Raw genomic sequence first — 14,738 nt, 5'->3', positions numbered from 1 at the left:
ACAGAGTCAGATGAGGAATGATGGTGACAGAAAGAAGCAAGGTCACGGAGTCACCACGTTTCTAGCTTTGAAGATGACAGAAAGGCCGACAAACCATCAAGTACACCAGAGACTCTAGAAGCTAGAAGAGCCAAAGTAACGGTTCTCTCTGGAGTCTCTGTAGAGAGCCTTGGAGCCTTGCCTACATATGGTTTTAGCACAGGGGCATTCGTGTCAGGCTTCTGAAAACAGAAGATAACAAGTCTAAGTGATTTCAGGGCTTGGCTGGTGGTTTCTTCTTGAAACTATAGAAAATGGTGTCTTTCAACCGTAGAGTACATTGACAAAACGGTGGCCCTGGATAGAAGAGCAAGTAGAAGAGTAAAGATCAGAGGTCAGTTTGAATGAAAAACAGCATAATGTTGAATGGAACAAAATAGTTTGCAAAGGGTTCTGTATATAGTCAATCTATTCATGTAAAATAATAAAGCAAGCTCCTCTATCCCCTCGCCACCAGGGGCAGTTGGGTGAGATGGCCCTGGGGTCTTGTGAGCCCTGTGAGCTGGTTGTGTCCCTGGCCAGCTGGTAGAGTGGGCCCTGCCCCCACTTTGGAAGCACAGTAGTGCTGGCTCTGGCTGAGAGAGCAAGGGTGAGCCAGCCCCACCACCTGTCGGCCCTGAGGTTGTGTGGACGCAGCAGTGATGCCCTCTACCCTTCCCACCTCACCACCTTCGGTAGCCTGGAGATCTGGCCCTGAGGGCAGGATCACCTAGCCAGCCCTGCCCCCTCACTGGCTGTAGCGTTTGGGAGAGCAGGCTCTGCACCTCTCCTGGGCAATACAGTGGAGCTGGTCCTGATGGCAAAGGCACGGGTGAGCAAGCCGTGTGAGGGTGTGAGAGTTGGAGAGCTGGTTCAGCCCCTTACCAGCTGCAGCCCTGCCAAGAGTAGGCCCTGCACCTTGACTGGGCAGAACAGTGGAGCTGGCTCTGGAGGTGTGGGTGTAGCTGAGCAGGCCCGGAGAGCCGGAGAGCAGGAGAGCTGACCCTGCCTCCTATGGATGGCAGCATTGGTTGGCCTAGTTCAGCAGTGCTGGAGAGCTTGCCCTGGTGGTATGGTTAAGGGAGAGCTGGCTCACTGACCAGCTCAGCTACCACCCAGGCCCAGATGCAGCATTCTGAGTTGGCCCACCCTAAAATCTGTATCATCTGAAAACAGTTGGGATGCGTGAAAGGACCAGGCCTGATGATCCAAAGATGCAGGATCTCCATGACACAGGGCAACAACAGGATAACCAGGAGGAGTCCCAGTGAGAATCCAATATTGATGGTGTCACAGAAGCCAGAGACCTCGAACCAGACCAATGACTCATTGCACTGAACATTTGCAAGTGAAAATGTGTGGACAGAGGGGTATACTGTGGGACACACTATGACATCCTATGGCTTCCAAGATGAGATGTTTTCTATGCTTTGTTTTATATTTGTGTGTGTGTTTTATTTGGGAGGGGAGGTTGCAAGGGCAGAGGACAAATATGAGGGGACAGGAAGATGAACGGGACTGAGGTGTATGATGTGAAACTCACAAAGAACCAGTAAAAAGTTATTTTAAAAAGAAAGAAAAATATAAAGCCAGCAGCTATAAGAAGTGTATTGATGCATATATATAATTAAGGTACAAAAACAAACACAACAATGGGAAATACTGACTTCAGGGTGATGGTTGGGAAAGAAAATGGCCAGGAACACCTATGGCACAAGGCAAAGTTTTGGTAAAGCTGGCTGAGAGACATTCCATTGTTCCTCTTATCATTTCTTATGCTTGCCTGTGGGCTTGAAGCATTCAGTATTAAAAAGAATTTATGAACTTATGACTGGAATTTTTACAGTATTTCTACATCCAGATTTCATCAGTTTCTAACTGAAAAAAAAAAGTTCTTTTGCACTTTTTTTTGTTTATTTTCTTGAAATTGAAGTCAGTTAAAAATGACTAATAAGGGAATTTCCCCAGTGTCCAGGGCCTTTGTTGGAGAGAATATTAAAACATCACACAGCAGTTTCCTGTCCCAGATTCTAGTTACTGTCCCTTTCAACGAGATGCTTCCTACCAGCGAATACACAGCTGGCTTCTATGACCTAGTGTATTCTGCATCAATCTTGTACTGAATTAAAATTTCCTGGACTTAAGGAGAAGCTCTATATAAAAATAAACAGAAACTAAGCAAAATAAATTGTTTGGTATTAAATTGTTTTAAATAGTGATGGGAACAGTGTCTTTTTAATTTTTTGTATTATTTTATGTATGCAGGTGTTCTGTGTTCACGTGCATGCCTAGGTGTTGGGTTCTCTGTAACCGGAGGGTAGGATGGTTGTAAGCCACCAAGTGGGTGCTGGGATTCAAACTCCAGTCCTGTGGAGGAGCAGCCAGGGCTCTTAAATGCTGAGCTGACGCTCTATCCCAGGAACAACTTCTTTATGTTTCAGTTGTTAGTTTCCATTTGAGACAAGGTCACTGTAGCCCAAGCTTGTCTTGAACTCATTATGTAGGCCAGAATGCGCTCAAACTTGTGGTCATCCTCCTGTCTCAGTCTCTCAAGCACTGAGGTTGCAGACATGCACCACCATGCCTGGCTCTTGCAATTTTTTTTTAAAAAGAAAAAATAGTTCCAAGATCTTTTATTCTGTAGATATATTGCTAAGACATGTTTGAAATTAATTCTATGAAAAAATTTTTCAATATTTTTTACCTAAATATTTTAAGTGAATATTAACACTGGCATTCTAGAACTCCAAGCTTTCTTTCCTTAATGCTCATAATTAAATGTCTTTTTTGTATTAGCATGTCCCCACTACTTAACGAAGGTTTATATATGTGCAGTTTCTGCTTGTTTGATTCTTTCTGTGAATAAAGCTAACTTTAAAATAACAATAAGCCACAAACTGTGTTGGGCTGACTCTGGCCCTTTGAAGAGTGCTTGGCTGGCATGTGTTAAGGCCCTAGGTTCAATCTCAGTACCACTGTCGCAACAAAAACCATAAATAGAATCAAAAAAATGTTCTTCAAGAAACCTCTAGAAACCAAATCCTCTAGGACAGTTAAGTAAGTGTTTGACAGGACTGAGGCGAAAACTCCATACTGTAAAGCAGCTGTTTCCCACACGTTGCAGAGAAGTCCCTGCAGCTTAGGGAACATTTTTTTTCTTCAGGTTTTGCCATTTTAAATCCACTTGTCACACTTGTCTTTGAGGCTAATCACATGTGACAAACAAGCTGGGTGTGAATTCCTCTTGAAATAGTGCAGAAACTGAAGGTTTAAATTCGCATCGCCACCTTTTAAACTATTCATAAAAATCAGGCATAGTTTCCATATGTCCATTGTCTAAACCATGCCTCCCTCCCCTCAGGAATGTGAGCACATTCCTTTGCAAATATTTTTGGTCCAATTTCATTTAGGTTTATGCTTATGACACAGCTCATTTTTCATTTCAACATCATCCAAGTGTTGGGTCCCATCAGGAGTTCTTTATCGGAACCATGTCCTCAGGGGTGTGGTCTGGTTACTGTCAAGTGTGCCTCTAGTCCTGAGGAGCATTACTCAGGAAAAAATTTCACTAGATAATAATGTTGATTGTGTCATTAAATATCCCCCCTTTTTAAATCAGTTGGAATTGAGCTTTAGTGAGGAAATCTTTCAGAATGAGATACTCTGTTACTTTTAACAGAACATTCAGCTGTTGACCGTACTGCCTAAGTGTGAAGACACTTGCATCGACAATAACACCATTTCTATTGCTTTGAGGTTGGTAAAGTAGCTGCTGTTGCCTTTATTGTTTCCCCAATAGGAAATGCCATGCTGTTAAGGGTGTTACCTGCTGTCTATGAAAAGCAGCCTCAGCCAATCAACAGGCACCTGGTGGAACTCCTGGCCTTGATGTCTCAGTTGGAGCAGACAGAGCAGTACCACCTACTAAGGCTTCTGCACGTAGCAGCAAAGAGAAAAGATGTGGAGGTAAAAAGTTCACCATATACTATATGCTCTCACTGTGATGGCCCGTACAGCCAGATTTGTTTCTGGATAATTTGAACACGATTATGTGCTTAAGGTTTGCCGATATACATATATGCAAAAGCTCTATCTATTTACAATACGTTTTATGGAGGATGTGTGTGTGTGTGTGAATTGCTTCACACCACTATGAAGGTTGTCATTTGTCCTAGAGACTCAGAAAAGCCAGGGGCACAGTTCTAGTTCATATAAAAAATGCTGCAAACTGGATGGCAGATGCTGTAAGTCTCAGCCGGAAGGCAGGGAAATACCAATATTGTGGCACAAGACATCACACAGAGTGTGGACTCTCTTCCTTCACTTTTCCCTCTATTTGGGTCCTCAGCAGACTGGCCAATGCCTGTCCAGAGTGAAAGGAAAACCTCTTTTCCTCAGTCTACCCACTCAAATATTATTCTCATCAATTATTTTCACAGACACCACAGAGTGTTTAACAAATGTCTGGGTGCCCTGTGATCCAGTCAAATGGACATGGAGTTGACCATCACGATTGCAGTGATAAGAGGTCACAAGAGTGAGCCTGCAGCCCTTGCGGGGTAACATCAATGTCATTTACTGTGCAGGCACAGTTCTAAGAATCTATATTCTCTCAAGCAGGGCCAAGAGAAAGATTTACACACGAGTTAGTGAGGAAATGTGCCCAACCTGGAGCTGCCTTCTCGATAGCAAACCAGTTGTCATTTTTATACCTACGTAACATAATGACAACTAGGATGCTTGTAATTAGCAAACCACAGTGGTTTCAATGGTAAAAAGAACCTATAGGTAATATGATGTTAATTAAGCAAACAAACAAAACTTGGGTTGGTCCAAGGGATCAAATGATGAAAACGAAATGTCGCTCTCACTCTCTCAGTTTCTCAGAGAGAAATCGGATGCTGTGAGGAGGAGGTAGTAGACGTCGAGATTCCAGGGTTATGGACGCTGTCTCAGGAGGAGATGGTACAGTGAAGTCCTTTAACAGGAGTAGCATCCAGGCTAGAGCCTAAAAATTGTAGTCTTCCGGGGGAGGAGAGGGGCAAAGGGCCTCCAGGAAGAGGAGCAGAGTTAGGAGTCCTGGACACTAAATATAGCCTGATGCCCCAGGACAGAAGACCTGGAATCTGGCCCATCTCAACTGCACCCCCAGAGATCCTTGTTCAGTATGTCAGGCACAGGCCACAGGCTGTTAATACCTCAGAGATCACAAACTAAAGAACGAAGTCAGAGGACTAACAGGGGATTGGGCACTGTCTGCGGCCTGTGTGAATCTTCGCTCTTGTCCTTAGGATAATAATAATAACAACATGTTATTATCAACGTCATCATCATGGTGTGTCCGCCTCTTCTAGTTTACTCTAAACTCCTTAACGACCATAGGACGTATGCCTACGTATTCATAACTAGTCCCTAACTTTATCCTGGACAGACAGGAGGGGTTCAACAGGAGCTGAAGAGATAGCTCAGCAGGTAAAGTGCTTGTTGAATAAGCATGAGGACCCGAGTTCAATCCCCAGCACCCACATAAAAAGCCAGGTATAGTAGTGTATGTTTCAATAGCAGCACCAAAGAGGCAGAGAGCAGAAAGCCCATGAGGCTCAACGGCCAGTCAGCTTCGCTCAACTGCCACGTCCCAGGTCCCTGTGAGAGAGCCTGTCTCAACAAAGAGGGTGAACCACTCCTGAAGAACAACACCTGAAGTTGATCTCATCCACACAAACACACACACGCATATGCACATACATGAACACGGACACTCATGCACATATACACACACCAGAGTGGTTGGATCAAGAGATTACTGTGTGGATGAATGAGAAAAGAAGTAGAAGCCTTAATAAACCAGGAAGAGTGGTGGTGTGGTCTCAGAGGGGGATGACACAACAGAACCATGATCTGGAGGAGTAAAGGACACTTAGGATGGGAACTGCATTTGGCAAGCTGGACTCACCAGTGACCCCAAAGAATCACGTATGTGGAGCTGCGGGGAGTGGCTTGCAAGTAACTTATTGTGGGTTACATGCAGAAGGAACGGTTGGGAAGTGAGCATGGCATGGACTGCCAACTAGGGAAACCCAAAGAAAACAGGAAAAACGAGTAACAAAAAATAAAGAGGTGGAGAATGTGAAAGGAAGCACAACGTAAAACAAGATACAGGACGATCCTAGACAATGTGGTCCGGATTAGGACAATTTGGTCCACAAGTGCAGGAATGAGTCTCGGAAAGGCTGGGAAACAGCCAGTATGGGTGGGGTGAGGACCACAGCTGTGGGATCTTTGGGCCACCTAATAGCAGGCCCATCGAATGAGCACAAGGCTGTGGTGTATTCCTTACTGCCATGGCTTTAGAAAAATAGCGTGAATTCAGTGATTTAAAAACCACACGATGGGCTGAGGGGTTTGGGGGCCAAAATCCAAATTGAGTCAACAGGGCTGATTCCCTCTGTAGGTTTGGGGATGAATCTGCTCCCTTGCCTTTCCTGGCTTCTAGAGGCTGTTGGCTTTCCAGGTTCGTGATCCACGTCACTCTTGCCTCTTCTTTTCCCTCCAGGTCTTCTCTGACACTGGTCAACCTCCCCGTCTCCCACAGACCCCTATAATTCCACTGAGACACACCCACGTAGTCCAAGGGAATCTCCTCATCTCATGATCACATCTACATCTAGTTCTTTCTGCCAAATAAGGTAGCACACTCACGGGCTCACACAAGAAAGTCCTCTATAGGAACCATTGTTGTGACTACCACAGAATGGAGCTGGAGAAGAGGTGACTTAGAAGATAGGGAACCCTGGGTGGCTAAAAGGCCAGACTCTGTGCTTGTTTTATTTGCAGCCTGGAAGCTAAAGCAAAACAAATGTGATTTTTAGAAGATGGCACTACAGAGACTAATATGATCTATAATAGCTCGTCTCCCATGGGGTGAGCACTGAGCATGCGGGAGAATAAAGCCAGCACAGGCTATTAAAGAAAGAGAGGAGAAAATGGCAAGAAGTCACCCATCCAATGCAAAGAGGTCCAAGAGTGAGGGTGACTCCGCACATGTTTTCACAAAGGTTCTGTCAGCATGTCATAGCTGCCGAGAGCCTCAGGATGGCAGTGAGCCCAGTTCTTATCACTTCTTGGTGTCACAACTTCACAAAGCTAGTCCATGGGTCCTCCTGGTGGGTACTGTCTCATAGGCAGTGGGCATTCTGTGTTTTCCTCCTCAGAGGTTCTTACCTCACAACTCCTACACTTCTTGGCTAACTCTTCCTGTCCTTCAGATAGCAGCTAAAAATTCCAGAAACCTTCTCAGAATCTCTTTCCCCCAGTTCCTGGCCCCTCTCTCCTCTGAAGCACCCTGAGATATAAGAGCTAGTTTGCTCTGGTCCCATCATGCTTAATGTTGGTCAAAGCCAACGAAGGATCCCAAGGCTGGCTCAGAACCTGGTATACAGTATCCCTTTCATGAATATTTCTCACATGGAGAAGTTAGAATTAGTTCCTAAATTTGTAGGCAGCTTGACCATTTATAGAGGACTCTTCCACATAATAAATATATAATAAGTATTTCACTTAATGCTATAAGTTACTCTATAATGTGTTAATCTTCCTCCATTTTACTTTGATCAAAAGAGATGCTCCAAGGACTTAACTGGATTTATTTCATACACTTAGTGAAGAATGAGAAAGGGTTTGAAGCCAGACTGGTTGAGTTGTACCTTCTTCCTCTCTTGGCCTGGGCAGCTTCCCCTAGAGAAGGTGACAAGAGGGGTGTGTTTTTCTCAGTGCTGGTCACAGTGGGCAAAGGATACTGAGAGTGCTCGATCTCATGTACACATGTAGCAGCCACTGGGTGGGTGATTGGCAGTCCCCGCCACTCTGTCCCATGCAGCAAGCTTCTTACCGTTTATAGGTGGAAAACCCAAAATTTGGATCACTCACGTGATGTAGAGTGGGTTGGTGCAGTGACTATTCACAGTGGCCTCATGTCAATCAACATTCTGGCCTTCATCTGCATAAGCTCCTGTCTCCACCTGTAAGTCATAGTCACACTGCCCTGCCTAAAGTCACCATATACAGATAATCTGAATAGACCCTTGCCATGGTTCCAAAGCCTCATTGATAAGGCCAACCGGTAACTTAAATGTCACATGATTCCATCCAAGAAATTTTTTGATGCTGAAAAAAAAAATAATTGAGTCTGGAGGACTGTGACTTCTGAAGTCACAGATGGGGTTTTAAAGTATGACAAGATGACAAGAGATAGCAGTGACTAGAATGAGGAGCAGGCTCTGGATGAGGTCATGCGTTCTGAGTGTGTACTACAAAATGAAGAGTACCAAGCCTACGAGGCACACAGAGGGACTGGTGGACTTCCCTGTCACCAATTTTTAACTGGTAGAAGTTATTAAAGGAAACTGCCCAGCCAGCTGCTCCCATCGCTTCTCTTCATGTGAAAGTGGCCCCTCTACTCACCTCTTCAGCTGTCTCTATGGTTCCCTTAAAACCTACACTGCCATGGGCAGTGACACGCCCACATCACCTCTCCTCATCTGTTCTCTCATAAGACAGTGGCTAGGGCCATGGTCGCGGACAAAGGGTTTATAGAGATGCCTCCCAAACCACACTTTCCACACCACGATGGTCTGAAATCCTGGAAACCATGAGCTAAAACAAACCCTTCTTCCCTTCAGTTGTTTCTGTTGCTTTTCTTGTTGAAATGCGTAACTAAAACAGAAGTTAATAGCCATATCTCTACTAAGTGCAGTATCCTGGGTGTTTTTTGGGCTTTTATTTGGTTGGGTTTTTTTTTTTTGGGGGGGGGGTGTTTTTGTTTTGTTTTTGTTTGTTTGTTTGTTTGGTGGTGGTGGTGGTGGTGGTGAATTCGGTTCTCACTCTGTGACCAGTGAGACCATGATTCTCTGGACTGGTCAGTAGCGGGTCTTGAATACTGTTCATCAAACCATGATTATAGCCCAGGGATAACATGTTTCTCTTGATAGTCCTTCCCTTCCTGTAAAAGCAGTCCCTCTGGAGACTCTCATTCAAGGCCCCTTAAGGACAGTTTCTCTACACAAAGCTGATGGTCCAATGAAGTCTTAGCATCCACACATCTGTAAGCTCTAGGATGTAAATGGGTGGTCAGAGAAGTCTGTATCCTTCATCATTGACATTGAGCATCATTCTTTATAGGACACAATTCTTCCCAGATAGAGCAGCAGTTCCTGGCTAGTGACTCATGGTCAGCATTCCCAGGGAAACCTGAGGATCCATTTATAAGAAAAGTCTGTGTGGTCAGTTTTCCAAGTTGCCTTTATAAGAATAAAGTCAGTGTTTTCTTGGCTGCCACGGGATGTCCTGCAGTCTAGCTAGCAAACAGACCAGAATTTATTAATGTGTATGCATACATGTTATTAGCCCCAGGCATGGGCTTCTGGCCCCAGGCATGTAAAGATGAGTGACAGAGAGTGGCAAGTGGAAGAACTCTCCCTCCTCAGCATTCAGGCCCAAAAGAACTGCTTTTGCGGTCTGGTCCTAAAAGGAGAGAGTCATTTCCTGGGCTTCACACAAGAGAGTAGAGCATTCCTGTTCTCATGCCAAATCTTACAACACCTAACACATCATCCACGAGGCCAGTCGCCAGGCCCACAATGCTCAGGGGTCACTTTGCATAATTACTTGAAGTCATTTACAAAACATGAAGAAGATGGAGCAGAGGGGGGTTTTAGACTATTCAGAGACAGTGTGCAGGCAGGAGCATCTTTTCCAGAACATCAGTGTGGAGAAAAGAAGCCATAAACAAAAGGAATAGAAGTCATTTTTATAGATTTTTAGAAATTAATGAAGTCCTGATGTTAGCCAAATTAACTAAAATAGAAAATTTTGCCTGAGGACTAAGTTAAGTGCTATTGTACAGACACATACACACAGCCTATTTTATACACAGGTCTTGAAATGTCATTAATTTTCAGATGACCCTGTTCTTCAGGTACCCTTAACTTTGAGGAGAGGTATCCACAAAATTTCAACTCTGTGATGAGGCCACATTTTGAACTCCTATGAGGGATGGAAACAGAAGAGACTAGTGTCCAGGAAGAAGCAAAGAAATCAAGGCAGGACTCTACCCTGGCTGGCATTGGAGAGTCCTGATCGGGCTCATCCTCTTGTGCTAGACTGTGCGCCCACTCTTCACTAAGCACAGCCCAGGCAATGGCCTTGGGGTTTTCCAAGACACCTTGAGCCTGCCTCCAGCGCTTCTGCAGGCCTGGCTCTGGGTCTGTTCATGTCAGCACAGGCCACTCCAAGAGTATGACTGATGATATTGCCCTTCTCAGTCCTTGTCTGGCTCTTCTCCCCCGAAAAATCAAAACTCAGGAGTTGATATAGAGAAATGAGTTTACTTACAGTTTGGATAAAAACTACAGAGGAAAAGTTCTTACTTTTCTCCACCTTTCCTATTACAATGGAACAATTTATAGGGTGAAAAGTAGAACAAAAGCCAGAAGGTGCATGTGTGTAGAATTAGCCGTGAGATAAGCTGTCAGAACTGTGAGAAATTTTCCTGAGGGGGATCTCCTCCTGGAATCAGGGCTTCAAGCTAGTCTTAATTGTTGTAATAAATAAAAAAAATAGGGCTATATAAGTTCGGGGCTATATAAGTTTTATTTAGTCCTAAGATTATCAGAGCGGTATTATTTAACCCGCTATCACAAATAACAAGACACAGACTCCTGTTAGATTTATAATTGCATTATTTACCTTGGGCCAAGCAGATATTTCACCTACACTGTCTCAATATCCTCACCATCCCTCTCCTAGCCCCCATCCAATGCCATCTATCTTAATCCTTCCTTTCTGGTGTACCTTTCATCCATAATCCCATGGTACTTGCTTGTATTGTTCATCTGGGCCTTTTCACAACATTATTGGAGTCTTTCATCTCTACTCACATGTTTTTTTCTTCACATTAACCCAACATTGCATCCTCCTTCCTCTTCTCTTGCCATCTGACCATTTCCCCTGATCCTCTCTGTCCTCCAAAGCCCAGGAACCTTAACCATGCTTACTCCATTCTGCCCTGCCCAGATATAGGCTGTTTAATCAACCAATCAGATGTGTCTTAGTCAGGTTTACAAAACAAAGACAGGTGTAACCAGATATTAAGGGTCAATAACACACATCAGACCAACCTCCAACCCTTAATCTTAACATATTTTCTGGAGAAGTTTAAAATTTTTAGGGTCTACATTACACTGTTAAATGACCTCACATTCCTGAGAGATGACTTAAATGAGCTTAAGATACCCAAACAGAAGGAGGCAAGGGTAGATAGAAGAGGGGGATGGGGTGGGGTCATCTCCCCCCACTTCCTGAACATAAGCCAAAGATTCTAAGTCAAAAGCAAGCATCCCAGATTGTTGCAAGGCTCATTTATCAGGTAGAAGGATTACATCTTAAGGCCCTGCTGGATATTTCCATGTGAGGTTGCAGAACTCTCTTTGTACTCTAGCCCAGGATGGACAGAAGGAAATTCAAAGGTGAAAGCAGGTCGTCTACTTCTGCTCTCCCTGCAGCAGTACCAGGAAGCTTTGCTGTTGGGGAGAGGCAACAGAAACACCATTAAGTGAAGACTCTGCAAGGCCACAGCATGGAGTTTCTAGAAATCTTTGAAAGTCTCTAAGGGAAGCTTGATATCATCAGACTGGAGTTTTAGGACAAGGTACTCTGGAGACAGAGAGGAGGCTAAGCAAAAGGGACAAAAACAGGCAGGGCAAGGAGACCATTGGAGAATTCTTTCAGTGGTATGCCTCAAGGCCGTGACACCATGTCACCGTCCTCTGTGCCTGCCATCTGCACTGTCTCTGTGACTGCTCACCTCTTAGCAGATGTAGGCCCTTCCCCCAGACATGAAGTCAACCCAACAAAGCGGCACAGAAGGAGGGAAGTGGCACTTCCTGGGTATGGAAGCAAATTCCTCTTGCCAGAGCACCACTTTGCTTTCAAGCATGAGACAAACTTCGAAATATCTTTCTTTTCTATCATCATCATAATAAACTTAGCGCTGTTAGGAATTCACAGCAAAATACTCAGATTTTTGTTTCACACATAAAGCCAACATTTCTGTTGATGGTATTCAAGGTGGCCATACTTTCTGTGCCCTCTATGGGGTCAACAGCCCCCCTCAGGGCTCAGGGCAACTTATCTGCCTTATTGTGCGTGCTGGCCTGTTTGCCTGCTTTTTCTCTCTCTTTTTTCCCCCCTTCTTCTTTTCTCCTCATTTTTTTTCTCTCCTTTTATCTTTTCCTTTTTTCCCTTTCTATATGGAGGAACAGACAGATAAAGGACAGTCTTGTGGGGCTTGGGCTATGTGGCTAGGGTTTAAATTAAAACACAAATTGGCATGTGTAGAAAAATCACATGTCACATGTCCTTGTTGTTCCAAGAACAGGACCTGGAGGCAAGGGGTAGGAAATGAAGTTTTCTAGAACGGGCAGGAACTGTGTGAGCATTTTCCATTTCCAAATGCCTCAGGTCAGGTATGTTGCCCCGACCCAGGGCAGCTGGCTGACACTTATGCTCTATGTGCCAGAGACCTCTCACGGTGTCTCCTGAAGGATATGCAATCCCTACCAAATACACAGGCAGCATTTTTAAAACTGCGGATATACGACTTACCGAGAACCAGCCTTGTTTTTCCATCTCAAAGTTCTGTACGCAGGGTAATTTTAGTTATCTCAAGACTATCTGGTTTGTCTGGGTTCGTAATTCTACACATGGCCCCTTTCCCATATCTGTGTATTAGTCACATTATTTCACAGAAAGTCACATTTTTCTAATAAGAATTATTTAATTCTTATATTCATAAAGACATTATTAAGCAATCGAAATATGGTGAAAAAATTTTGCTTTAATAATTATATCTTATCATGACATTCTCCATTAAAACTGGAGATTAAGAACAAGGGAGGCTTTTTTGAGTTAATTTTGTATTCAGCTACTTTGCTGAAGGTGTTTATCAGCTGAAGGAGTTCTCTGGTTGAATTTTTGGGGTTGCTCATGTATACTATCATATCAGCTGCAAATAGTAATACTTTAACTTCTTCCTTTCCGATTTGTATCCCCTTGATCTCCTTTAGTTGTCTTATTGTTCTAGCTAGAACTTCAAGTACTATGTTGAAGAGATATGGAGAGTGGGCAGCCTTGCCTTGTCCCTGATTTTAGTGGGATTGATTTAAGAGAAGCTAAGCAAGAAGGAAGACCCTGGGCAAGATGATCAATCCTCACTCAGAAAGACAAATGAGATGGACACTGGAAGAAGAAGAAAACAGGAAACAGCACAGGAGCCTACCACAGAGGGCCTCTGAAAGATTCTCCCAAGCAGTGTATCAAAGCAGATGCTGAGACTTATAACCAAACTTTGGGCAGAGTGCAGGGAATCTTATGAAAAAGGAGGGAGATAGTAAGACCTGGAGAGGACAGGAGCTCCACAAGGAGAACAACATAACCGAAAATAATATGGGCACAGGGGTCTTTTCTGAGACTGATACTCCAACCAAGGACCATTCATAGATATAACTTAGAACCCCTGCTCAGATGTAGCCCAGGGCAGCTCAGGCTCCAAGTGGATTTCCTAGTAAGGGGAACAGGGACTGTCTCTGACATGAACTCAGTGGCTGGCTCTTTCATCACCTCTCCCTGAAGGGGGAGCAGCCTTGCCAGGCCACAGAGGAGGACAATGCAGCCAGCCCTGATGAAACCTGATAAGCTAGGGTCAGATGTAAGGGGAGGTGGACCTCCCCATCAGTATACCTGGAGAACAGGGAGGAGATGGGGGGGGGGATTGGGAGGAAATGAGGGAGAAAGCTACAGCTGGGCTACAAAGTGAATAAACTGTAATTAATATAAAAAAATAAAAATTCAATAAAAAAGAACAAGTGAGAAACCCTTCATGTTTTCTTGTCTCTAATATGAAACATTTCTAAGCCGAATTTTTCTCAAACTGGAGGTTTTAGTAAAATCAACAAGGGTCTCTTCCTCACCAGTTGTCCTTCAGCTACAGCTCTGGTACTTGCTGGGAGAATTCGGCATTTGTGTAGCATGTTAAAGCTTGGTTTGAGCATCAACGATGTGGGAGAGCATGCATTAAAGGGGAAACAGACTCAGGGGCATATGGTTTTATGGTAAAGTTTACAATAAATCTCCAAAGTCAGGAGATTTACCATGAGCTTAATAATCACAGGATTTTTTTTTCCTGAAGTATTATTTAATATGTTGCTGTCCATATGCCTGTAATCCTAGCACTCAGAAGGCTGAGGCAGGAACATTGTTTTAAATTGAGTCCAAGAGGTTTTTTGTTTATTTGTTTGTTTTTTTTTGAAAATGATTCTTATTTGACTAACATTTTTCTTGTCCTTTCTTTCTCCTTTCTCTCTCTCCTCTCTCCTTGCAGGTGGTCCGGAAATGTGTTCCTTTCCTGATCAGGCATTTGAAGGATTCAACCCACAATGACATCATCCTAAACATCCTAATAGAAATAGCAGGCTGTGAGCCACTGGCTTTAAACAGTTTTCTCCCAATGTTGAAAGAGATCGGAGAGAGATTTCCCTACCTCACTGGACAAATGGCAAGAATCTTTGGTGCTGTTGGGCGTGTGGATGAAGTAAGTTTGGCATTTCTCACTCCTCTTTCCCTTCCTTCCTTCCTTCCTTCCTTCCTTCCTTCCTTCCTTCCTTCCT

The 14,738-nt window shown here is 44.0% G+C and overlaps 1 protein-coding gene across 1 annotated transcript in view; it reads left to right on the top strand.

The window, feature by feature from the left end:
* Veph1 (ventricular zone expressed PH domain containing 1) overlaps nt 1–14,738 on the top strand; it is a 191,716-nt gene that overhangs the window by 50,504 nt on the left and 126,474 nt on the right. Inside the window, exons 5-6 of the mRNA XM_055596770.1 lie at nt 3,818–3,984; nt 14,453–14,662. Of these exons, the coding sequence (XP_055452745.1) occupies nt 3,818–3,984; nt 14,453–14,662 (377 nt within the window). The remainder of the gene's footprint in view (nt 1–3,817; nt 3,985–14,452; nt 14,663–14,738) is intronic.

The sequence above is a fragment of the Psammomys obesus genome, unplaced genomic scaffold (assembly GCF_907164565.1).
Source record: "Psammomys obesus unplaced genomic scaffold, mPsaObe1.curated_primary_1811, whole genome shotgun sequence".
NCBI classification, from domain to species: Eukaryota; Metazoa; Chordata; class Mammalia; order Rodentia; family Muridae; genus Psammomys; species Psammomys obesus.
Note: the sequence above shows the minus strand (reverse complement) of the source record. Positions and strands in the feature narration are given on the sequence as shown.